The 26,082-nt window shown below is 37.4% G+C and overlaps 1 protein-coding gene across 1 annotated transcript; it reads right to left on the bottom strand.

The window, feature by feature from the left end:
• Nucleotides 1-760: 760 nt before the first annotated feature.
• LOC131147821 (uncharacterized) lies at nt 761-24,802 on the bottom strand. The gene is made up of 3 exons (XM_058097412.1): nt 24,304-24,802; nt 23,361-24,156; nt 761-4,386 (listed from the first exon to the last, which is right to left on the bottom strand). The coding sequence occupies exons 1-3, from the start codon at nt 24,333-24,335 to the stop codon at nt 1,291-1,293; spliced, it is 3,924 nt and encodes a 1,307-aa protein (XP_057953395.1). The 5' UTR covers nt 24,336-24,802; the 3' UTR covers nt 761-1,290.
• Between the last annotated feature and the right edge of the window lie 1,280 nt (nt 24,803-26,082).

Raw genomic sequence — 26,082 nt, 5'->3', positions numbered from 1 at the left:
TAAATCCATTTATAACAACCTAAGAGCATATGATATTTATGCACCAACTAGAGGGGTGTGTATACAATGTTGGTTATTTAGTATTATTATTATAAGTTAGCAAGTGTGAGTTAGTAAACGTATAATGGCCATTGTGATGTACATGATGTATATTATAAATAGAGAGGGATACATATTACTTTGATTAGATTTTCCAAACTACTAAACGCTATTAACATAAACAACTAGAAGCTAGATCTACTAAATGTTGGGATATTCCAAAAGATTAGTTGGGATATTATTTTTATCTTGCCAGTGAACACAAAAAACATTGATAGGTATCCATTCATTTTGGAAATTAGTATCTTGGATTTTTCTTGTTTCCTAGAGTCCTATAAATATCCTTGTACAATTTTATGGGGGTTGATTTGGGAATAAAATTGTATCAAAAGCTTTTTGTACATGATCGTTTCCTTTTCCCTATGAAAACTATGTGGTTGCCTTTGCTCTTTTTCTCCTTCCCATGATTATTGTTTCCAAAATCAATCCTAGAGCACTTGAATTTATTTTTGTCACATTTTTCAAACCAAATGGTACGAGTACAATCATCCCATGAGTCAACACATGTAAATTGTTTGTAGGAACACCTTTTTTTTTTTAAATTTATTCATTTCCTTTTCCTTATGTTGTAACGTTGCATACTAGGTCGGGCATAGAATTCAATATCACATGATAATAATATGATAAACAATACTGAAAATGCAATACATTACATCTTGTATTTAAAAATGTTGCGTAACAAAAGTAACTATATCTTGTTAAGAAATAAGAATATACTTGTTTCTTAAGGTGCACGGAAACAAAAGCAATATAATCATCTGACCAAAAAATTCAGCACAAAGAAATTGTAGTCACAAACAACATAATGCTACCAGTAAAAAAATGGAAAATGTAGTTGCAAACAACTTGATGCTACGAATGAGAAGTAAAGAGGCATGCACAGAAGATACTTCTAGGACATCATATTAGAAGAGAATATCTGTTTAAATAAACAGAACAGAAAGCATATTCCAACCTGCTATTGATGGTTTGAATGTAGGCTGTGATCACGGAGTTCCACAGGTTTCAGATGGTACCAGAATCTCAAAAGGGCCTGGAATTGATAAAATTTGAACTCAGCAGTTTTAAGTATAGCAAGACAAAGGGTCTTGTATCTAGGACTAGGAAGCATTCCTGTTCACAAAGTGTAATGCAAATGATCCAGCAGTGGCTAAACACAAGATCAATGACTCAGAATAGTTGGACATACTCCTAAAACTTGTATATCTTTGCTGATTTCTTCTGAGATTCTGGAACACCGGTTGAATCAGTCATTGCAGCAAAAGGGATGGTTGAATGGGTTGGTCTGGAGTTATCCATATTTTGACTGGGTTTCAGGATGTGCTTTGCTCCTGCACTTAATTTGATGGGACCTGGTCTAGTCACACCATCCAGTTTGAAAGAATCAATTCCAAATGAACTTCTGAGCGCTTCCTGTTGAGTCTTGTTTGGAATGCATTCTACATTGCCAGCTTTATCTCTGTTCAAATCAAATTCAAATGCTCCAGTATTACATTGCACCTCATCACTAATGTTTCCTGCAGCCTGTAACACTGTAACGGCACAAGAAAGTTCTCTCATTTTTAAGTCAGGAATCTTAATAGGCTTTGTTGAATCATCCACTTTAGCTGCACGCCTCTTTTTGTTTTTCTTGCTACAATCAGGATAAACATAGAAAGGTATTGACTTCATTTTGTCTTTAGCCTTAGTTCTATTCTTATGGCTCATACTGATTGCAGCAGTTGGTGTAGATCCAGGACGGGCTGGAATCAAGGGAGGGTGAGCCAAGGATGCAGGACCAAGTGAACTTTGCAAGGAAGTATGAGAAGTCATGGAATTATAAGGATAAGAGACTGCTGATGAATGATGAACTGTAGGAATGTTGACTAAGTTAGTTCTGGGAACACTATAGGAATGAAATTTGCCTGCCTCGTGAAAATATGGGTGAGAAGTCATTGCTGTTTCTTTCTGCTGTGTAGCATGTAACAACCATGGTGGGAGGTTCTTGAAGGAGCTTTGAAACGAGGATGGTAGGATATGTTCCCTACATTCTGGATGAGAGAAAGGAAACTCGAAGGCAGACTTTGTATTTGCAGCTGGTAAACTCTTCCTGCAGAATTCAGCAGAATTCAATTGCACATGCTGACAGATATTGAAAGGATTAGATACTGAAACAGGTACACAAGATCCAACTTTAAAAGATTCAGGAGTAGAAATAAGGGTTTGTTGGATATTAGGTGGCCTATTGAACAGTGCATGGGGAGCAGGTGGATGCGCAAAAGGGTGTGAACTGGAATTGATATTTCCGCTAAAAGTGCAATGATCATTTGTGGACACTCCACTAGTTTGCCATTTGACATATGGTTGAGAGAGCCTAGACTCTGGAGCTTTCATCTGTAGAATGCTCTTGGAGGCCTGATTGCTTTGAATATCTGACAAGTAAGCTACATTCTCATTTGGTTTTCCCAATGCTGGATGCAAAACCCTGTCCTGCTGAAAATGTATCTTCACTGAGGAGTTGTCGAGTACAATACTGTTAGGATTATGCTCTGTTATGATTTCCTTATCAGTCCAAACTTTTCCATCCTCAAATCCATGCAAGCCTTTGTTACCTCCACCAATTGTAACATCTTTACCCATAAGCCGCATTGTTGGTTGGGTGGCAAGCTCAAAAATCTGGTTTGAATGCTCCTGCAGATGAATCATTGCATTTTCTCTTTTGTTTTGAACTTGGTCATATTGTCTGCACTCAGAGCAAGAGATGTTCGACATATCTTGTTCTGGATCCAAGGGGTAAGAAGACTTGTGGTTTCTACTACAGGAATGTAGCCAATGAGAATTTTTTCCTCCTGTACTTTGCAAATCAGAAATACGTAACCTAGATGGAACATTTAAATTGGGGTTCTCTTTCATATAGTACTGCAAAGGAAGGAATCCAAACTGATCTTTTGGAAATGCTCTCTCAGCACAATGCTTCTCTGTCACATTAGAACAATCTCCAGCATCTTTTAGTAAGCCATGATTTAACAATGGCAAGCTACTTGAAGAAACTGTTAGAGTGCCGGGCTTCTTCAGCTCATTAAACCCATCTTTTCCACTTGAGTTCAACTGGATTAGTTCACCTTGTGAATTAATAGGTAAACCAAAAAAATCCCCACCCATGCACCTTTCTCCGAACATAACTGCTCTTTGGTTCCACTCTGGAAAGGAACATAAGCTACCCGTTAATTCCTTTCGATATGGATAACAAAATGGTTGCTGCTGCAAAGCATGGACATTATATGTTTCTGCATTGAGTTGTGATAGAAGAGGAAGACTCTCATTTGCATTTGGACTTGTGGCAAAACATGATGATGAAAGCTGTGGAAGTGCCTTCATATTTGTCATTGAACTCACTGGAGCAACATTAGAGGTTGAATCTCCAAAACACTTTATGAACGTTCCACTGCCATTAGAAGTTCTGCAAACATTGCCAGCTATTCGAGTAACTGCATCAGGATTATACCCCACTTTTGGAAAAGAAGGGACTCTAGGAATGCCAGTGTATGAGGGGTTGTGTGATCCAGTTGGGTTGCATTTAGTATAGGAACAGTTATGTGTTGCAGTTTCATTGCCAAATATATGCAAATTGTCACCAAGTGGTATCACCTGACTTGGGGATATAGATTCATTTGGATAGTGATCCACTTTTTCTTGAAGACTAATATGGGGCTTCAGAAAATGTGCCGTATCAACATGATCATTGACAGGCAACTGTTTCTCTTCAACTATTGATCGAATCTCAGTTTCATTTTCTGTGGTAGCAGATATATCTTCATCACTTCCATTCACCTCTATTCCAGACAACTCATTATTACTCACTGTTTTTGTGTCCTTAATGGATGAAGTAGAAATGGCATCAGAAAATATATTGTAAACACCTTTAGGACAGTCAATGGAAGAAAATTGTTTCACCCTTGGTCCAAGTATGTCATCCTTACCTGAAAACCTGACATGCCTTTCACCTTGCTGGGCACCACAAAGATTTGTTCGATTAGGACACTGTCTCTTGCATATAGAGGACGGTTTCTGCCCAGAACTAACTTTTATGTGATTCTTGAGAATGCCACGGACAGGAAATACTGGTTTCTGGTGCTTTGCACTCAATTTAGAAGTTCGGCTCAGGTGCTTCTTTTGCGCATTCACACTTGGTTTCGTTTTAGGGAGAGAAACAGCATCCAAGATGTCCGCCAACTTCTTATTACATATTGAGCCACTCAATTTTCTGGCAAAATGGCGTGAATTTTGCTGCATAATCATGTTATTCTCCTGAGATGGAAAAGATGCAGAGTGTAACAGCTTTCCAATTCCAATTTAATCATATTCCAACCACAAAGTTTCAACTATCATAAACAAATTAGAATTCAAAAGCAACAGATAGAACACATAAATCCATAATCATTCTAATGATAATTCACTTAGGTATCAGGACACATGATACTGCCCAGACCTCTTCTTTGGAAGATCTTGAGTTGGAAATTATTTTATAGCAATATTCGCATCTCATGATCGAAAATACTAAGAAAACAATGAGCAGCCTTTAACACTAGATTTCTAGTAAGTTATGGAAAGTCGGTCATCTTATGTGTTGGAAGATTTAGCTCAATCTGGAACAAGTCACCCTCTTTGCATCAAAACTTGAACTACAAACTTGAGTTCTTGGGACATAAATTGGATTTATATCTTGATCATTAGTAATTTAATTTTCTGGTGGTGTTAAAAATTTATTTTGAGCATCTGGTGAGATCAGGCTTCACATATTAAGTTATACACATCTCCTTGGAAGCTTAAGTTGAATATTTTACAAATACTGTCTAGTGTGGAGATATTCCCATATGTATAAATATTTTCAGCTAGCATTTATTAAAAAGTGATCTTCTATAGAAGAAATTCAAGTAACTAAGATCATATGAAGATTGCAAGTTGTTGATTACTGGAAGTTTCTAAAATAACCAGATTACAATATAGGAACGGTATTTTCTACAAGCTGGAAATTATTCAAAAACCCAACATTTTGGAAGATTTGGAGTTCGCAAGAAAAATCCAATTCAAGTGTACAAGATAGAATATTCTTTGGAATCATTACGGCAAACCAAATAAGATTGGGGACCACTTAAAGAAGAGTTCCTTCTTCAAATGAAGATTAGAGGGCTCGGAATGAAGAAATAAGATTGGAGGGAGTAGATTTTTCGATAAAACATTGGTATAGAGAAGGGAATAAAGTGGCTGATGCCTTGACTCGACAAGGTGTTATGGGGAGGAATAATTTGTTTACAAATAGTAGTCAACTCCCTAGAATTATCAATGGGTTGTATAAACTGGAGAAGATGGGTACGACTTATATGAGGTATGTTTAGATGATTTCCTGTTGGTTTTGGTTTATGCTTTATGTTGTTTATCTTTTGTTTGTTTTGTTGCGTGAGATTTGTTTTATAGGTACTTGTTTTGTTTTATTTTGCTTGGACTTGTAACCCTGTTTTTTGGCTGGATGTTGGTGTTGTTTTTTGGGAGGCCTTTAATGTTTTGTCTTTTGCTTCTCCCATTGATTGTCTTGTAACCATGGTATTCCTCCGCCAAAAGTGAGGGTTTATCAATAAATAAATGAAGGTGCCACCCTTCTTTTAAAACAAAAAACAAAAAACAAAAAAACAAAAAAACAAAAAAAAAAAAAAAAAAAAAAAAAAAGATTGATCAAACAAATATTCAAGTCAAGATGAAGTAGTTTGACTAATGCAAAAATTCTGATATTTGCGAACTCTGCTGAAGATCGCTAACAGCTAGCTTTTCAAATGTGTGCAACCATTTGTTATCACTTTAACTAAAATGGTTAAGCTGTTAGGATGTGGATCAACAAAGTATATCAAGCCTTAACACTCCACCACATGTGCAGCCCGATCACAAATGGAGGGATGAAAAGATGATACATAAATCCTATTATAGGAGGAAGAAATTTTTAAAAATCAAATAACTAAATGCAGGCTATGATACTAGGACCCAGGACCTCCTAGCAATGACATTGATACCATGTTAGATTATCACTTTACCTAAGAACTTAAGCCATTAGGTTGCGGACCAACAATGTCTATCAAGTCTTAACATGGTTAATGAAGCTTGGCATGTAAATACAGCATGGGAAGCACATCAAGAAGCGAGAAAAATACAAGGAGATAGACTACTAAACACGATTCCTACTTCAGCCATCTCATTTTGTGATTGAGCTTTGAAAGGAGTCATCTCATTTGCCTCCTGTTAAAGCTAATTTGACATGTACCTTTTTGGTGAGGTCTATTCATTGTAATGGAATTTTTTTCTCAATAGATTCAAGTGAATTTTTAGTTTCTTTGTTGAGAACTAGGAGCCCTGTCAGAGTCAGGAGTCCACATTTGGATTGTTTGGGGAAGAACATTTGCAACTAGCTTGATCTTTGTGGTAAAAGAGAATGGACCATTGGAATATTTAAGGAGGACCCTTGGGGAGCCAATGTAAGTGCCTTGTTGAGCTTAACCAGTGTAAATACTGCTTTTGTCTCTCTTCTCCCTATTAGGACTTTAGTTTATTACTTTTGGTAGGATTTGATTAACTACATGTGCACTGTAAACTGAATTAAATTAATTTAGTGTTCATTATGCTCATGGTATTTGATTTTGGTAATTTTGTTGAAATTTCAAATTTCGAGAGGGTACGAAATGAAATCAATGTACAATTTCTTTTTTGCAGTGCTTCAGCAGTAATTTAGGATATATTGGCAGTAATTTCAAGAACTTAAATTAAAATTGAAAAAAAAAACAAGCAGATTTTAGTTTTTTTATAATTATTTTAAAGTATTTTGTTTCTAAATTATTCACAATCATCTATTTTCATATTTTTCAAAGTGTCCATTCTTATTTTCTATGATAGAACCATAAGGATTTACTTTCACATTGTACACCAATGACAACCAACAATTGACTTATCAAGATGATGAGGTACCAAATCCCAAGTATCATTACCATGTAGCACACGCATCACTTCAACCATATAGTCCACCCAAAATGGGATAGGGCTTCAAAAATAGATTTTAGAAGAGCAATAGAAGACAAAGTACAAATAAAATAGTAATACGAGGGTGCCAAGAAATCTTAACAAACAAAATTAGAGGTTGGATGTTGGGTACAAGTGTGTTTACCTTTACAAACAGCTAGAGGATCAACATCATGAGGATAGTATCATTTAACAAGGGAGCTAGAGGCATAGAAGTAGAAGCTGGAGGAGGTTCTTCTCCCTTAAGTCATTATGTGCATACCTACAAATTAGGATGATCCAAGCAACAAGAAGTACTCAAACTAGATGAAGATGTAGGAGGGTTGGGTACAATTAGTAGATTAGGATCTAGAAAGCAAGGCAAAGAAGGGACGAGTCAAGGTCAATAAAACTTAAGGGATCAAAGTAGTATGGTGTAGACTCAAAGAAGTTGGCATTAGTTGAGACAAAGAATCAATGTCAATAGGGCTATAACATTGATAGACCTTTAGAGTATAAGAATATCCCAAAAAAATACATTGGATAGCACGAGGATCCAACTTATCCGTTCCTAGAGCTAACTAATGGACAAATGACACACAACTGAATATATGAGGAGGAAGGGAGAATAAAGGAGTCTTAAGAAAGATAACTGAATGTGCAATTTAACCACCAAGGATATAGGATGGCATTTTATTGATGAGAGAGCAAGCAATGAGCATGGCATGACTCCAAAAAACTTTGGTGACATTCATTTGATACAATAGGCAAGAGTGACTTCAAGAATACGTCTATTTTTTTGCTCTAAAATTTCATTTTGTTTTGGTGTGTGGACATGAGAAGATTGATTGATCATACCAAAATTAGTCATATAGGTAGTGAATTGGGTACTAAAATACTCCTTAGCATTATCACTATGAAGTATCTTCACTGGCATATCAAATTAAGTCTGTATTTGAGAATAGAAGGCACAAAAGATATTAAACAACTTAGAATGGTCTATCATTGAGTATAACCGAGTCATCTTGGAGTAGCCATCGGTGAATATAACAAAGTACCGAAACCTTAACTTCGACGTGACATGACTAGGATCCTAGGCATCAGAATGGACTAGCATGAAAGGACTAATTGCACATTTGTTGACCTAGGAAGCAAAGGGAACATGATGATGTTTTCCCAATTAACAAGATTCACACTGAAGATTAGACATAGAACTCAATGTAGGAACTTGCTCTTTCAACTTGTCTAAGGACAGATGACCAAGGCGACAATGGATTTGAAGTGGTGTAGCAGCGATTGTGCTGGAAAAGGGAGGAGAGACTGACTCAAAGCAGTAAAACCCACGCACCTCACATCCTATGCCAATTGTCTTTCTTGTCTTCAAATCCTAAATAACCATAAAATCAGGAAAGAATGTGATAAAACAATTTAGTGACTTTGTAAACTTATTAACTGACATAAGACTTAAAGGAGGTTTAAGAATGTATAAAACAGAAGAAAGAGAGATGGAGGGAGTAGGATTTACTGCTCCTATCCCCTTAACCGCAATAGTGGACCCATCAGCAAGGGTAACTTGAGGTAGATTTTCTAGGATATTGGAGGGAAGAAAAAAAGTTGGTTGCACCTGTTATATGATCAGTGGCAGCAGAATCGATAACCCAAGGACTAGTGGGAAAGATACCAGATGACTTATAGATTGTATGATTGCCTTTATAGACAATAGATGCAATGTGACAAGATGTTTGTTGAGACGAATGATACTATAAAAACCTTGAATAATTCTCTGATATAGTCATAGCATGTGGTTCACTCAAAACAAATGAATAACAAGGGAACCATACTTTTGGGATTTGCAAGCTCCACCCAGCAGTCACAAACTTAGACCAATGGTAACAAGATCATTGCTGGAACAAGCGGAACAAGTCACAAACAAGGTGACCCACCATGAACAAGTCACAAATAAATCAGTGCAAGGCTGCCACAGTACCAAAAAACTTAAACACAGCCTCAAGAAACCAACTCACAGCACACACAATACTGGAACAATTGGAGCAACCACAAACGAGGTGAACCACCGAAACTACCATGGACAAGTCACTAACAAACTTATTTAATACTGCCACAGCCTCACAAAAACAGATTATGAACATTGCCATTGCTCCAAGAGACTCACCAAAGGCCTTTACTAACATCGAACAACAATCAATGGATTACCACAAGTGCATGGTCCAAATCTTTAAGCAAAATAGATGCCCAGTAGCTTGATATTATGTTTTATGGAAGGAATTAGAACATTGAATCAAAACACAGCAAATAACACTGTTTCAGACCCAATAAACTCAATAACCATTGGCAAACAGCTTTAGGAAGCATCAAACAACCATTCTTAGGTGCCATGCATAAGCAATTAAAAAAGGCGATATCTTCGGACAAAAAACGTTAGAAAAACTTCACTAATTATTATGAACACTGCCACTGCTCCAAGAGACTCACAAAAGGCCTTTACTAACATCGAACAACAATCAATAGATTTCCATAAGTGCATGGTCCAAAATCTTTAAGCAAAATAGATGCCCAATAGCTTGATATTATGCTTTATGGAAGGAATTAGAACATTGAATCAAAACGCAGCAAATAGCACTGTTTCAGACCCAATAAACTCAATAACCATTGACAAACAGCTTCAGGAAGCATCAAACAACCATTCTTAGGTGCCGCGCATAAGCAATTAAAAAAGGCGATATCTTTGGACAAAAAACATTAGAAAAACTTCACTAATATATTTGTAGAAGGATTCGAGCACTGCTGGATGAATTCAGGCCAAAAAGCATGCCTGATATTGGCTTCACGCGCTGGCGCATGGGGTCGGCCTTGGCAGCCTTCAACCGGCGCATGAGGATGCGTGGAGCACCGTTTGGAGATGGGATTTCAGTGGGGGGGGGGGGGGATCAGCAGTGTCTATGGGTGACTATGATGTTGTTTTTTGCAAAATCTATAGTAGATTTTGTGTTCCCGAACAGGCAGTGCCGCCCAGGAAATTTCCAGCGACTGCTCTGACTTCTGGCAGCTGCTGGCTGTTTTCTAGGGCTATAGTGTTGCTGGAAATTCTTTTATGATGGTTGATTTGAATTAGATTTAGGGTTTTAGGCTTCGGTTTTTATGGTGGTTGTAACTTGTAACAATTAGATTTTAGGTCCCAGAATCATGCTCTAACACCATGTTGAATAATTGGGTAAAATGGAAGACCTAACCTCAATGATAGGTCTCTCCCTCTATATATAATCCATGTCAAGTACAATGCCAATGACCATAATACCCTTACTCACTCACACTTACTAACATAACTCAACACATACTAATAATGCTAAATGACCAAATAATGATAACAATTGCCAACACAAAGTCAGTTAACTAGAGTACCACTAAAGGCCTCACAACCTAGACAAGGATCTGAAGAGATCCTAGCAAATAGAGAGTTAACAGCATCAAGGCAACAATGGAACAAGTTCTTAGGGAAGGGGAAGTGCCCCAAAGATGAAGAAATAAGATGGATGCCAGCACAAGACATGGAACTTAGTGTCAAAGTCTACGAGGATGTCAACCGCATAAGTGAGGAGAACATCATTAGCCAAGATTGTTTAGGGCATTATGGCTTGTTTGTGATAGCTTTTCTTGAGCACCTTGGGTGGTAATCATCCTTTAAATAATGGTGTAGTGTGTTTTGTTCCAAGAGTAATGCCTTGGAGGAAAAAGGAAGTATGACTACTCAGTTATAATGATGTTTCCTAGTACCAGAGTGAGATTAGAAGCTCTTATGGGAGGCTAAATGTTCATCAATCTTGTATAGCTCACTAGCAATTGTAAACATGTTTGGCCTACTTGGCTCCTCACCATATACATGTTGTGTACAGAGGTGTAGTAATATAAATTGTGTTGCTTTACAATTTACTGCTTGACTCATGCTTAGTTTTATGTTTGCTTACTCCTATGTAATTTATATTCAATGGTTGTGAACATGTTCATGTGATGACTAGTTAAGCTTGAGTCTACAACTAGTGTCACACAGCCCCTCATATGGCGTGGAGATTTCAGCTTGTGACACATGGTGACGTGGATGTTAACAAGTGTGCTACTCAAAATAATCTAACGAGATATAATGACGAAGCTAGTTATGGAACATACATTACTGAAATTGAAGCCAATGTGTTTGTAGTTATTTTTTTGGAATAAATGCCAACAGAGGTGGACATTGATGAACAGGAGCTTTGTGATGGTTTAGATGTACTTATATTAGAAACTGCAAGAACATTTAGAAAATAAAAAATACAATAAAAAATGTAAGAACTTAGCTGTGTGATGGACACCATGGCCTAACACCAAGAGCAATGACAAGAAGCAAATGCTAAAAAGGGAACTTAGGGATGAAGGACGAAATTAAAAGAACCACATGCATAAGGCACTGCGATGCTAAGGAGTTAAATTCCTTTTTGACCTCAAGAAAATACTTTTTGAGCAAGAACTGAGCTTGAAGTGGCAAGAGTGAGAATGGTTTCCATGTATCTCATACAAAGTTATGGTGGACAACCAAAATATGATGATATCCAAAATAATAGTTCAGCAATTAACACTTGTGAGCATTTCAGGCATGGACTTAGAGCTTAAGAGAATAGGGAGGGATCATTTTAGAAACTAAGGGCATGTTTGGTGTCAATTGGATTGAATCCCTCTCTCTGTGAGGGTTCTTGTATTATATAGCAAATAGAAACGTCAGTTACAAGGCTAAAAATCAGCAATTACAGCCATCTAGGAGACTAAATAAGGCAATTACAATCAGCCTATTAATTACAGAATATCAACTACAATCAGCATACTAATCACAGAATATCTACAGTAATAATATAAAATCAAGCCATAATTAGAGAGACAAATTATGGCATTGTATCTGACTGACATCCCCTTTCAAATTGATGCTGGCCAATCAAGAAGCATCAATTTGCCCACAAGGAACTGATGGAGCTGTCATGCCATAGCCTTTGTGAAGACGTCAACTATCTAGAGGTGAGTAGAAACATGAGGCAAAGATATAATCTGAGTGTCCAAGGCTTCTTGAATAGAATGACAGTCTACTTCAATGTGCTTTGTATGCTCATGATAAACAGGATTAGCAGCTATTTGAATGGCACTAATATTATCAGCATGAAGAGGAGTAGAATCTGATTGAGAAAAACCAAACTCAGCCAGAAGCCCACGAAGCCAGACAATCTCAGAACATGCAGCAGACATTGCCCGGTATTCAGATTCAATAGAAGATTTAGAAACACAAGCTTGTTTCTTACTTTTCCAAGAGATCAAAGAATCACCTAGAAACATGCACCAACCCATGACAAACCACCAAGTATCAGGATATCCGGCCCAATCCGCATCACTATAAGCGACAAGGCAAAGTGGAGAGCCAGAAAGATACAGAACAATCAAATGACAAGTGTTTAAAAACATGTTCTTTATTGCCTAAAAAACCAGAATTTAACATACAAGACAACACAACAGAGTTTGGATGGCCCAAACGTTTATGCCATACTTCACTTGGAGTATTAACTATCATACAAGCCAAAGATAAACTACTAGGAATAGAAAACTGAAGTGGAAAGAGTCTACCAACTTTAGGCCCCTTCGCAAGTATCTTCCCCGACACCTAACCCTGCACAAGACAACCATCACGAGAAAAATGGACATCATAGTTTTTCTCAACTAACTGGCCAACCGAAATGAGATTATTAGACAGTCTAGGAGATACATAAACATCTTTGAATGAAGGATTGATATATCCTATTTCATTAATAGCTAAATGACTCCCATTAGCTACTTGAATTTGCGACGAACCATGATATGGATGAACATTGCACAACACATCAGATGATTTGGTCATATGATTGGATGCAGCAGTATCAATAAGCAAACACTTATGCAAAGTATTACCTTGAAGCCCTAAAGTGGAACAAGCTGACATAATCATTTACTAGACCATTTCAAGGGTAAGACTAGAAGATCCAGCAGAAAACAAAGAAGCTGAGGAAATCCCTAGAGCAAAAGAAGTATTCACTGTAGCCTGATAAGTAGTGGCATGACGATTTGGAGGTCAAGTGGGACATTCTCTAATAAAGTGGTCTTGTTTCTTACCCTTCACTCTCCCATTGGCTGCATAGGCAACGGGATTCAGGTTAGCATCCTGTTGGAACTCATCTTGTTTGAGAAGGCGCTACTCCTCACGAAGTAATTCTCTAAAACAAGCATCCAAAGATGGTGAAGGATCTCGGTTCATTAAATTTGAGCGAGTAGCCTCAAATTTAGGGCGCTATTTCATCAGAAATTGATCTCTCTTGCTCTGCTCATGAACAACTTGAACAGCAGAGAGAGATGCAATAGGTACCTTCACATAAACCACATCAGAAAAATCTCCCCGTAAATTCTAAAAACCAAAATAAAACTCTAGAATGGAGAGATTGTCTTGAGTGTAACTAGCTATCTCATATTCCAACTAAAATCGACGTGCAATATTATCCCGGTGATAAACCTTCAGCAAGTACTCCCACATAGTCTTCGCAGTCTTATAGGCCCTTAAGTTAAGCACAATAAGAGGATCAACCAACCCTAAAATCCAGGATATCACACGTGCATCTTTGACCTTCCACTTGGCCAACTCCTTAGGCTCCGTATGAGCTGGATCATTACCATCAATCTGGCCCCACAATTCTTTCCCCTTAACAAATAAACGAAACTGGAATTCCTAGGCAAAGTATTTTTTTCCAGTAAAACCCACCCCAAAGGAATCACTAGAAGACTCGATGAAACCCCCAAAGGAATCACTAGAAAACATGATGAAACCCAACAAAAAATTGAATCGCAAAAAATAAAACCTGATTCACATGTCAACAGCCTTCGGTGTAACCTCCAGAAACTTGAATCGGCAAAGATATGCACCAGAAACTCTCCTCCACGCTCACCACACACAACACAGAACAGAATCACCAAACTAGAGAATGCTGACTGCACGAGAAACGCACCACAGATCAACACCACCAAAGATTTGTGACAAAACAGAACACCGACAGCCACCAGAAAGGATAACCGAACACCATCGATCGACAACCACCAAAGATTTTGAAGCAAACAGAATCAACCGCCCAATCCCAACCCAACAAAAACTGTCGAATAGCAGTTTAACACCCACAAGAACCCAAAAAAAAATTGCCGACAGTCAGTAACTACCGACGACTCAGAAATTGCTGTTACCCATAGAAAGGAACCAAAAAAAAAAAAATTTGAACAACCGTAATTGAGATAACACTGTGATACCATGTTAGATTACCACTTTACCTAAAAACTTAAGCTATTAGGTTGTGGGCCAACAATGTGTATCAAGCTTTAACACTCCCCTGCACATGCAATCCGACAGCACGTGGAGAGATAAACAAATGATAAATAACACCACAGAATAAACGTAGGTGACAAGACTAGAACCCAAGACCTCCTGGTAACCAGAGCTCTGACACCATGTCAATTGGATTCAATCCCTCTCTTTGCAAGGGTTCTCGTATTATATAGCAAATAGAAACACTAGTTACAAGGCTAAAAATCAGCAATTACAACAATCTAGGAGACTAAATAATGCAATTACAATCAGTCTATTAATTATAGAATATCAACTACAATTAGCCTACTAATCACAGAATATCTACAGTAATGATATAAAATCATGCCATAATTAGGAGACTAATAATGGCAACGTATCTGAGTGACATTTGGAACTTCAAAAATATGAGGGAAAAGGAAGGAAACTATAAAGAGATATATTTTTTCATGTTAGGTATCGAGGAAAGTAAGAGGAAAATAAAATATATAGCAAATTAATGAATAAAATTGTGATTTTTGTACATGATAACGTTTTATTTTTCTTAATTTTTAATCATACTAGAACAAATATTTATTTTTAATGCTATTTGTTGTAGAGAGAAAATACACTAGAAAATGATTTTCCTTCTTATTTTCCATTCCTTTCCTGTTCTCAAACAAAATTCTTCATTTTTAACGGGGAATAAGTGATTTCATGTGTAAATTGTAAGTTAGTATGCAATAATTTAGTGAGGATGTGATTTTTACTCTAAAACCAGCGTTGGAGAAAGCTTTGATAACCAACTCTTGTCTTAAAAAGATTTTAGCTTCAAAATAAATTTCGAAGCTCTACAAAAGTGGTTTAAAAACTAAATTTTGGGTGGCTAAATTAAGAATAATTATGTACCATAAAAAATCTTACGTTAAAAGCTGCCCCAAACTTGCACAAAATATATTGCTCATTGCAAGCCGTGGGACAACAAAGAAGCTCTTGGAACATGTTGGGGATTTCTTTGCATCAAGGTTAAATATGAAAGGCACAAAAAAGAAAAAAAAGAAAAAAAAAAAGACAACAAATTGCTCAATTTCCTCAAATGGCAGAAAACTTGGCCTAAGAACAAGTTAAAAAGTATTGTCAAATATCTTTATGCTCCCTTCACTGCAGTAGAATGGTTAGAGGATTACTTGAAAGGAAGAACTTGGTCCCTACTTATAAAGAATTGAGACAAAACAAGTTTTGCAAACCTATACCAGGAAGGAATCTAAGAGAAGCCCCTTTAATCCTTGGAAAGAGTAGCTCTTAAATTCAGGGATAAAAAAAAGAAAGATATTTAAATAGATTTTTTATGATGGTAGGCCACCTTTCTTTTTCATAGGCCTCACTGAGGCACGGACTGCCAACACAAGAAAGCTTTGAATGCATAGGGCACCTTAGAAGGAGTTGAAGTTCCAACAGATATTAGGAGGAAAAAAAACCATGATGGATACTTTGAGATTTCTAGCAGCCCTTGAAAGGCAATCCAATGAGAACAACATCCAAGGAAATGTCTAATGCATGTCAAACTTGTTGATGAATGGTAAAGAACAAGGATAACAATGAACATAGGTGCCACACATGACTTTGTGGTGGATACAAAACCTCTATGATTGAAATGAAATATGGATGTGGATTCCAACAAGCTCAAGGGCAAAACTCAAGAGGCATTAGCCACAACAGAAAATGTGCAAAAAGTATTGTGTCATTTAAGATGTTGGATAGGAAATGTAGACTTTACAATGACTCCATTTGATGATTCTGATATTATGTTGGGCATGGGTTTTCTGAATATAACTCAAGATATTCTTTTGCTTAAGTCATCTGCAAGTCTAATTAACGAGAAAAAATTTCTCCCAACCCCCAGTTCAAGGAAGGGTTAAAAGGAAGAAAACCTACAAATATGGCCAATTGCCCTACTTGAATACTATAGAAGAAGAGGTAGAAGCCAAAGCATGCCTCCAATTGATTAGGGATGACTGCAAGAATATCGAGATGTGATGCTAGGAACAATTTTCGAAGGTGTTACACCAAGCTAATACAATGAGGACCATGAGATTGAATTGGTTTTGGAGCAAAACCACCAGCATGAACTCTGTATTGTATCGCATCCCTAGATCTACCTAAACTTCCAATCCAGTCAAGTTTGTTACTAGAAAGGGGGTTTGTAAGGCCATGCAAAGCTCCCTTAAGTGATCCGATGTTTCAAAAGCGAAACCATGGCAGATTATGACTGTGTCTAGATTATTGGGCCTTCAACAAGGCCATGGTCTGAATGAACAATCATCGTTCACTAATTTATGAATCGTTTGATCAGCTTAGACATGTTCATTATAGGGATTTTGAATTTCTTGTTATGTATTTTGGACAAACCAAAGCACATGTTCTTTCTATATCGCAATAAATGATGTTTTTCATCAGTAACATGATAATTTGTGGCACTAATTTGTCAAAGTACAAGGTGCTTCTACACTGAGCCCTTGATAAGCTCGGAGGGAACAAGCTATACTTCAAAAGTGAAAAATGGGCATTTGTACCTACCACCATAAGTGAATTATTATCTTTCCTCAAGTTGGCCAATTGATGTAGAAGATATTTGAGGGATACTCTAGAAAGATCATATCATTGACTGACCTGTGTTTAAAAACATTCTAGGATTAGAAACAAATGATAACAAGATACCTGGTACTAGCGATTGTGGATGTATTGAACTTTTCAAAATCAACATGAATGTTCCAAATCTTGCTCCATAGGATGTTACTATAAGACTAAAGGGCATAAGTAAAATAGAAGACTCTACATGACTCAAGAGAAAGAATTCCTAGTTATGGTTCATTCTGTCAAGAGTTTGGCAACACAATCTTGTAGGGTCCTTATTTTTCGTGAAAATAGATAACTGCAGTTAGCCAAAGTTAAGCCTAAAATAGGCCAATGACACAAGCACTTAGCTGAATGTGATTTCCACCTTGAGTATCAGGCTGGGAGGAACAAATAAAGTAGTAGATACCCTAAGTAGAATGCCACCTCGCCGGATTGAAACTTATGGCATGCCTATGAACCAACATGATTGCAACCTCCATGTGGGACCTCATGTAGAAGCGTATGAGTTTTGAGGAGAAGATGAAACTAGTCATAGAGGTGAAGAAGTAGCAGTTTACAGTAGAAGATCAACATTGATATAATGACAGCAGTGCAGCGTATGTATGTGCCAGTGGGGAATTCACTAAAGACAGTATTGAAGGAATGTCATCTTGCAGTTAGCCAACCATCTGAGCTAGCAATGCTTGTAGATCCCACTCAAAGCTGAGAATTACTAGCAGCAGATGCAAGATGGCCTGTCTTAAAGACCAGTGCAATGTCAATGGAACAAGATTGAAAGGCAAAAGATAGTTGGGTTACTGGACCTTCTACCATTATCTACAAGACCATGGAAGTATCTGATGGATTTCTTCAATAGCGTTTTGCAAACTGGGTAGCCATAGACAGATTCTTGGCGTATAGGATTCTTGAACCAGTTTTAAATATAGATTAGCAGAGAAAACAACCCATTGGACTGCTGGAGGAATATTTATGCAACTTTTGAGTTTTTCTACTTGATGTGGCATAAATTTCTTTAATCCACAGAAATCTTCTACAGTGATTAAAAGTTCTCTTGATATTTTCTCAGGCCAACAACCACTACCATAGAACATCATGGTGCTCACTAGTAAGAACCTGAAACATATTACTTCACAAAGTAATGTAAACAAATTGTTAAAAATGCTCAAGCCTACTTGGTATAGGGCCTTAAAGAGAATGAAGAAGTGGGCAGAGCAGGCGTGAAGACTGCAGCAATTTGAAGTTGGATACATTATGCATGTCAAAATGATGCCAGAATGATAAAAAAAATAAAAAAAAATTTCTACATGTCATTATGACAAGAATGATGCAAGAACGACTTGAATGCAATAGGGACAAGAGTCACCAATCCAAGTACACAAGCCCACCCTCAATTGGAGTAAAAGTTGGAAGGGCATCTTAGAGTAGAATCTACATAGTGGATGAAAGTACACCTGAACTTCCATGTCAGCAACCTAAAGCCATATCACGCAGGAGACCTAAGTCGGTGTAAAGCTTTTTGACTACCTATTATCATGAAGCAGCCAAATGGAAAAGAAGTTGAAATCCTAGCAGATACAGACATCAGGGCAGCAGGGCATCAACAACAAGAGTATATAGTCAGATGGAAGGGATTAGGGCAGGAAAAATTCAATATAAGATCAAAGAATTCTAAAAGCAACTAATGGAAAGCAATATGAAACAACAAAATATTACAATTCGTCACAATATTTTTTTGCAGGGTTTTTTTAGTGCTATACATAAAAGTCCATTCAGTCATGATCAAATCAAACACATTTTTACATGGAAAATGCTGGGTCACGCAGGCTTATGCCATCATGGGCCTGTGTCATATAGCACGGTTGTTTCCACATAATATCACTTCACCAAATAAGTGCTGCGACAAGGATAAATATAATTGCCTGTCTAAATAACAACAGGTTAACATTCTCACCAAGGCACTAACCAAAGAAACTTCTCTGAAAACTATATATAACTATAGTGAGTGTGAAGAAGCATAACAAGGGGGAGCTTATGCACTTTCTAAAGAAGAGCCTAGTCCTAGACTATGAGTATTTATCGGATATCTAGAAAGTCAAAACTATGGTTCTAGAGCAACATAACTATGTTCTGATGACTCCATAATCCTCAATAAGAAGGAAAATAAGGAAGTTCATTGCAAGCAATTCAAATGAATAATAAATTCTTAATTCTTTATGTATACTGTCCAGATAGATTCTATTTTCAGCTCCCTAAAAGCAATGGTCTTAAGCAAGTCGCATGTGTGCATAGGTTAAGTAATTTTGCATCACTTATGTAAGGTCCACATGAGAACACAAAAAGGGAATATCCGATGGAATGTATAATGGATCAAAATAGGGCTCCATCTGATGACATTTGGGTCTAGTCAAACCAAAGTTGAAATCTTATGCTTGGTTTGAACAGTCTCAACAAAGTTCAACTTTGACTGCTCTAAACCAGGCCCTTCGTGATCAAATGGGATCCAAATTGGATCTCTGTTGTCCTATGTGAACAACACCAAGGGGTAAAACTATCAAGTAAACAAACACACACATAGACAGCAGTGTGGCACTAACACACAGATGTCACCAAGTGTCGAGACTCCTTTTTTAGGGCCTATATGAGGCCACTTGAACTGATTTCAACTGTTGGACTGAATATCACACCTAGCTTCTCAATGGAATTGGAGCCCCAACTGATAATGGAGGTGCTTGATCAACCTAGTTGAACTTCACTTTATGTTACGAAGTATGTTTATAATCTCAATGAGGAAGTAAATTTTGAATGCATTAATTGGGGTCTACCCATTGTTGGTTGGGACCATATGTGATTAGCAAGTTAGAAAAAAAAAAAAAAAAACTTCCAATCCAATCATCAAAATTATTTTTTATAACCCATATGGATCCAGCAAAAGAAAAGAAGAAAAAAGAAAAAAGAAAAGAAAAAACGAGTCCTGGACTTGATGACACGCAGGTGTTGTTGGAGCATTACCATGTGTGTGTGTGTATGTGTATGTGTACACATGCATGTATGTATGTCCGTATGCATATATGTATGTATATGGGTATGTGCGTGTCCTCCCCTAACTTCTAAACATGGACAATCCATTTCCCAAAACCAAAAACATTTAAGTTTGAAACTTAAAAGTTTAAGACAACAAAAGAAAATTTCACATTTAGAAATTTTCTACTTAAGCATCCAGAAATATAAGAGCAGTGATGGTGAAGAGTCAATTCTGGTATTTTGATGATTGTGTATCAGGAATTGCATAGAGGTACCACTTTCCAACCTGTTATTTAAAGTATTTAAGAAAAGGTCAGTTCAAGGAATTAGGTTGCTATTCCAAAGACTCTTCAACACTTGTATATAAAATTAGACTGTAGAACAATCAACTAATTAAGTTTTGATGTATATATTTCATGTACTAGTTGGAAACTCCCAGTTAATCCATGTCTGCAGACTAAATAAACCATCTTTTAGTTGCTAAAAAATCTTTTATTTGCAAAATAGACATACTGTGACAACCTGTCCAATTGATAGTATATTATTTGCTCCTTGTTTAGTCTGCATCCCAATAAAAACATGTAACTAAATGCTAGAGTCTACAACTTTAGTGATATATATGGATAAAACTGCTTGGAAATCAAAATTTTGCACATAATAGAAACATTCATTCAGATTTGTTAATCAATTATTATGATAAACTCCATACTCAGCCACCTAAGTTATATAGAACAGCAAACTCTGTTGAGCTCTAAGGTGATCAAGTATTTTTGCTAAAAAAGACATCAATGCACAATTAAGGCCAGGCTGCAATATACCTAATTAAAAAACTAACTCAAGAAATAAAGCATATAATTATAAAGTGAAATTATATTGCTACTAATTCATTAAAATCTTAAAATTAAATTTTAGAACCATAAATTGCGTAGGCTGAAAATACTAAAACAGTAGGAAAAAATTGGAAATTTCAACCTCATTATTACCAAAGAAGGGACAATTTTTTAAAACTATATAGTTATTGATAATGCAAGCCATCAGTGCTCATCTTAGCAAAAATATGGGAAAGAAATATGCTTGCATGATATTGCAAAAAATTTAAAAGCCCAATTAAGAGGGCAAAAAATGATCCTAACTGATTGGCCAAGACCAGACTTTTTTTTATCCCCCTCCAGCTTGAGCACAAAGTTGTCGAACAAATAGGACATGTATTTACAACTATAGTAACAATATAAAAAATATTGCCAGAAACGTTTCCAATTACATAAAATATTTCTCCTTCCTCCATCCTCATGCTGTTGTACCTTTAACTTTTAATTAACTAAACACCAGATCCAATTGCAGAGAACAATTAAGAAGGTTAAGGCCAATAGATGAAACAGATGGCATCCTTCCATCTTTGTTTTCTTTTTAAATGACCAACCCTTCTCGGGCCAAACAGACATTACAATCCCAATACGACAGCATCAGCCACTTGGTTATCTCCTTCAAGTGAAAATCGAATTCATGTCGCTGTTAATCAATTGTGCTACATAATACTCATTAGAACAGCATGCAGTACTGACAATAGCAATCAAAATATTTACAATGGAAGGAAGCAGTACGTCAACCCAAATGTGAAAACCATGTCTAATTCCATCAAGTCAATATTCAGCACTAACTGTTTTCCTGATTTAACCACACCATAAATACAAGCAATAAATTTGTAGAACCCAGTGCAAGGCATGTAGATGAAGAGTATCGCCCATTTAGCGGCTTCTTAACCAATCAGTTCCACCTCAAAATTAGTTATCTCTTTATGTGCAAAACAAATTCAACTCATTTGCCCTTTGCTCTAAACATGAGAGAATTGCCCATCCGCTATTGGGCACGCCTCAGCCCATAAGATGAAAGCAACTATTCAATTCCTTTTCCATGTCTTCCTAAACTGACAAACCAACACGAAGATAGAATTATTATTTGTGGAGTACTTCATACAATTTCATGTTGTTGTCTAGGATATTTATATCTTTCCGTCTGTCTCTTTGTCCTCCAGATGAAACAATTAAACCAACATGACCATAGCAAAAATACTGCAAAACGATCCACTAAAACTAGGATTGTATTAGTTCAACTCAACAGTCTCAACACTTAAACCAACATGTCATTCTCATGGTAAGACACGTAAAGAAGTCTCAAACAATTAGTGCCCAAGAAAATTATGGACAAATTAACTTCTAAGCAGTTAATAGCAAGCTGGCGCTGACATATTCTGCGTTTGCCACAAGGATCTGGAATTCTAGCAGCACTCTGAAGGCGCCAAAATGCAAGAATAGAACCCATACATAAAAATGGCATAGATTCAATCAAGATGATTACTGTTTGAACGACCGTTGAAAGGCACCAATCAAATGATGATGAAGAAGCATGTGATTTTCCCTGGATTCTACCACTTGCACGTCCAGCTGTTCCATCAAACCTTATATAATTGTCCTCAACCAGCAAACATCATATGTGCATGTACATTTACTAGACATTTATATAATAAAGCCTGGCCCCTTTCAAGATCCACTCTGACATTCATATATATTCCGCCAATATATTTACCAACATTGACATGATGACCGGTCATGTGATCCAAATCTAAGACAGTCAAAATTAAAGCCAGATCATTATTATCATCAAGATCCAACCCTGGAATGCAATTCATGTGGAAACAGTACCAATGGTTCAATTTGAACATCATCATTATTGATCTAGTCCACATTTACGAAACGGAGAACAAAAAATCACCACCTTGCTTATAACCTCTCTCTCTCTCTCTCTCTCTCTCTGCGCGCAATCCGTACTGTACCGCTCGAGCACCACACAACACACCACGATTCATAACGTGCTCAAACCTTCTCCAACATCAGAACCCCATCTCCCGTTTTAACTTTTTCCCTTTATATAGTGAACCTCATTGCCGCGCAATTCACACTGCAGGTACAATTACAAGGCTTTGCTTTCGTCCTCAAGCGCGCTGATGCAGTCCTAACAGCTTGTTCAGCAGTAATTTTATGTGCAGAAAGTGAAAAAAAAAAAAAAAAAGCAAAACCCATTTAAGAATATTAAAACATATTTATTTACCGGTAATTAATAACTAGCTAGAATATTATTTCATTCAGTCAACAACTAAGATCACAGCAACCAATATTTTATGATAGGAGAACAAATCACATACCTTTCTGTCACGAGTAGACCCCTCTCTTTCACCATTCTTACTCTTGTTCTCGAGCTTCTGCAACTTATCCCTCTTGATCTTGCAAATAATCGCAGCCGTACTATCAGCTTTCAATCTGCTTCTTCTCTTCTCGAAAGTTTCCTTACTGTTTGATGCAACATTCGTCACACTCCCAACCTTTGAAGAGTAATCAAACCCGTGATCTTCTAAACCAGCGCAACTTCCATCATCATCAGCATCATCCTCATCCTCAGGCTCATCATCATTCCCCGCCATCTCGATCTGCGGCGCGACGGCAAAAATCTCAACAATGGATCTTTTCTTAGGCGCCCTCGGCTTGGCCCTCGCCGCCGTCTTCATCTGCCGCCGCTCCACCCTTGACGCGTGAACGAGGCAGCTATCCATGTGAGCGTTTACCGCGTTCACCGTCGCCGCCACAAAAACCCGGCACACTGGGCAAACCATCTCCAATTTCTCACCGTCTGGACCCAAACCACCCTCCGGCGAGACCGAATCGGGTTCGAGCGGTTTGGAGTCGAAGCTGGTTTTGTTCTCTGCCAGTTCTACTTGTGGTCGCTCTTCGTTTCCAGCTTGAATTTTGGGGTTCTCAACGGCAACTTGGTTCGATTTCACGAGCTCAAGCTCGTAGGCCCACCACCGGAACTTAGGGACGGTGATCGGAGGAAGGAAAGGCTCCATGAGTTCGGGGTTTAGATCGTGATCATGATGAGAATCTCCGCCGCTGAACGGCCAGCTTTTCTCCACGTCGACCCTCCTCATCATCGACGCATACTCCCTACATCACCGAAACACATGAAGGAGGTTTGAATTACATATATATATATATATATATATATATAGAGAGAGAGAGAGAGAGAGAGAGAGAGAGTTTCCAGAAAGATTAAAACACTGATCCGTCAGCAGTGGAATTAGGAAAACGTACCTTATCGAGAACCCTTCGAACGACACCGCCATACTTATTAGCTTCTCTGCGTAGCAGGTGAAAATTTGAAGAAAAACGAGAGAGAGAGAGAGAGAGAGAGAGAGAGAGAGAGAGAGAGAGAGAGAGTAGTAACTAGTAAGTTAGTAAGTTGCTCATGGTGAAGACCATGGAGTCGAAGTGGAGCGGATGCCGGGCTTTCAACCGTCGGAAATGGGATGAAAGAGAAAGTAGGTAGGGCGATAGCTTAGGTAGCTATAGCTAGCTAGCTAGCTAGCTAGACAGAGAAAGGTGGAGAGAGAAGCAGGGAGATTCCGGAGTCTAACTCGTTGTGCAGAAGAAGGGAAGATCACTCACATGAGAGTTCAACCATCAATCGATATCAGATGCGGAAGAGGGAGGGAAAGAGAGAGAGAGAGAGAGAGAGAGAGAGCTTTTGTTGCTTTTTTTTTTTTCATTTTTCCCGCTCTCCTCCTCGAGTGTGATGGTGGGTTCAGTCCCATTTTCAGCTTCCTTTTCCCTTATTTATGACTGACAACGACCCATGAGACCCCATCCCCATCCCTAACCCCCAAAAGAACCTTTATTTTATTATTTTTTATTATTTTTTTATAAAAGAATAAACTTCCTTCCATTCGTCATCATCTCACCTTTTCATCACACCACCGCGCCATGCATGTGTGTGTGTGTATATATATAGATACGTATAGCTACTTATGTATGTATGTATATATATATATATATATATATATATATATATATTGTATGCAGGGCGATCGCGTACTGCGAAACTACCCATGGCCCATGCTCAGAAAAACGTCCACAGATTCTATGTGAGAATTGGTTTACACGCGCTCTGGTTCGAGTGCGCGCTTGCCATATACGACCCAATAAGAGGTGAGAATATTCTGTTCTGAATCTCATGAGAGATAATAGAGCAACGGAAACCATTACTTTCATATTTGCACAATAGATTAAAATTTTGATTTAGATTTGCGAGTACCATCAATAATATTATATTATAGTGTCTCATTTTCAAATTTATGTGAATTTGAATTAAATAAAATAAAAAATATATATTAATTTCTTTATATGTTTTTATAAATTTAAATTTAAAGTCCTAATTTTATATTTTTAAATCCAAGGTTCTACTCTTATGCAAGTTTTTTTTCAGATCAAGATGCACATAAAGAAAGTGGAGAGTCAAGATCCAATTCATTATATGTTGTAATATATATAGTTCATTTGTGTAAATTAGTTTGTAATAGTAATTAGGATTTTATTTGTAATCATCATCACACACGTCACATGCATGTGATCTAATAGGTAATTTCAAACTCAAATTAAAACATAACTAAATTTGGACCTTAAAAAGATCCTAGGACACTCACCATTGTACTTGTATATGTTGGACACTTGAATAGGGTGAATGTAAAATGAATTAGGACCGAAATGCACATTTTGTGCACATTTGGTCGACCGACTTAGGGAGTTCATTTGGGTCAACAAGTTGATCACAGTCCGTTCGACCGAACTCTTGAAGCTTATTTGACCCCGATCGACCGATCCACTCTGAAGTCAACAGTTTGACTTCCTGGTCGACTAAGAGACTTTTGAACTTCACCAATCTGGTCGACCGAGTTCGCACGTGTGGGAATCCAATGCCCTAGTCGACCGACCAGCTTAATTCATTCTAGCTCTGGTCGATCGAACCTCGCAAATTTGAAAAGATCGCCTCAGACATACTTGTCCAGTCAACCAACCTTGAAGTTCATTTTTGGT

Source organism: Malania oleifera, chromosome 2 (assembly GCF_029873635.1).
Source record: "Malania oleifera isolate guangnan ecotype guangnan chromosome 2, ASM2987363v1, whole genome shotgun sequence".
NCBI lineage: Eukaryota > Viridiplantae > Streptophyta > Magnoliopsida > Santalales > Ximeniaceae > Malania > Malania oleifera.
This window is presented reverse-complemented; position numbering and strand designations above follow the sequence as displayed.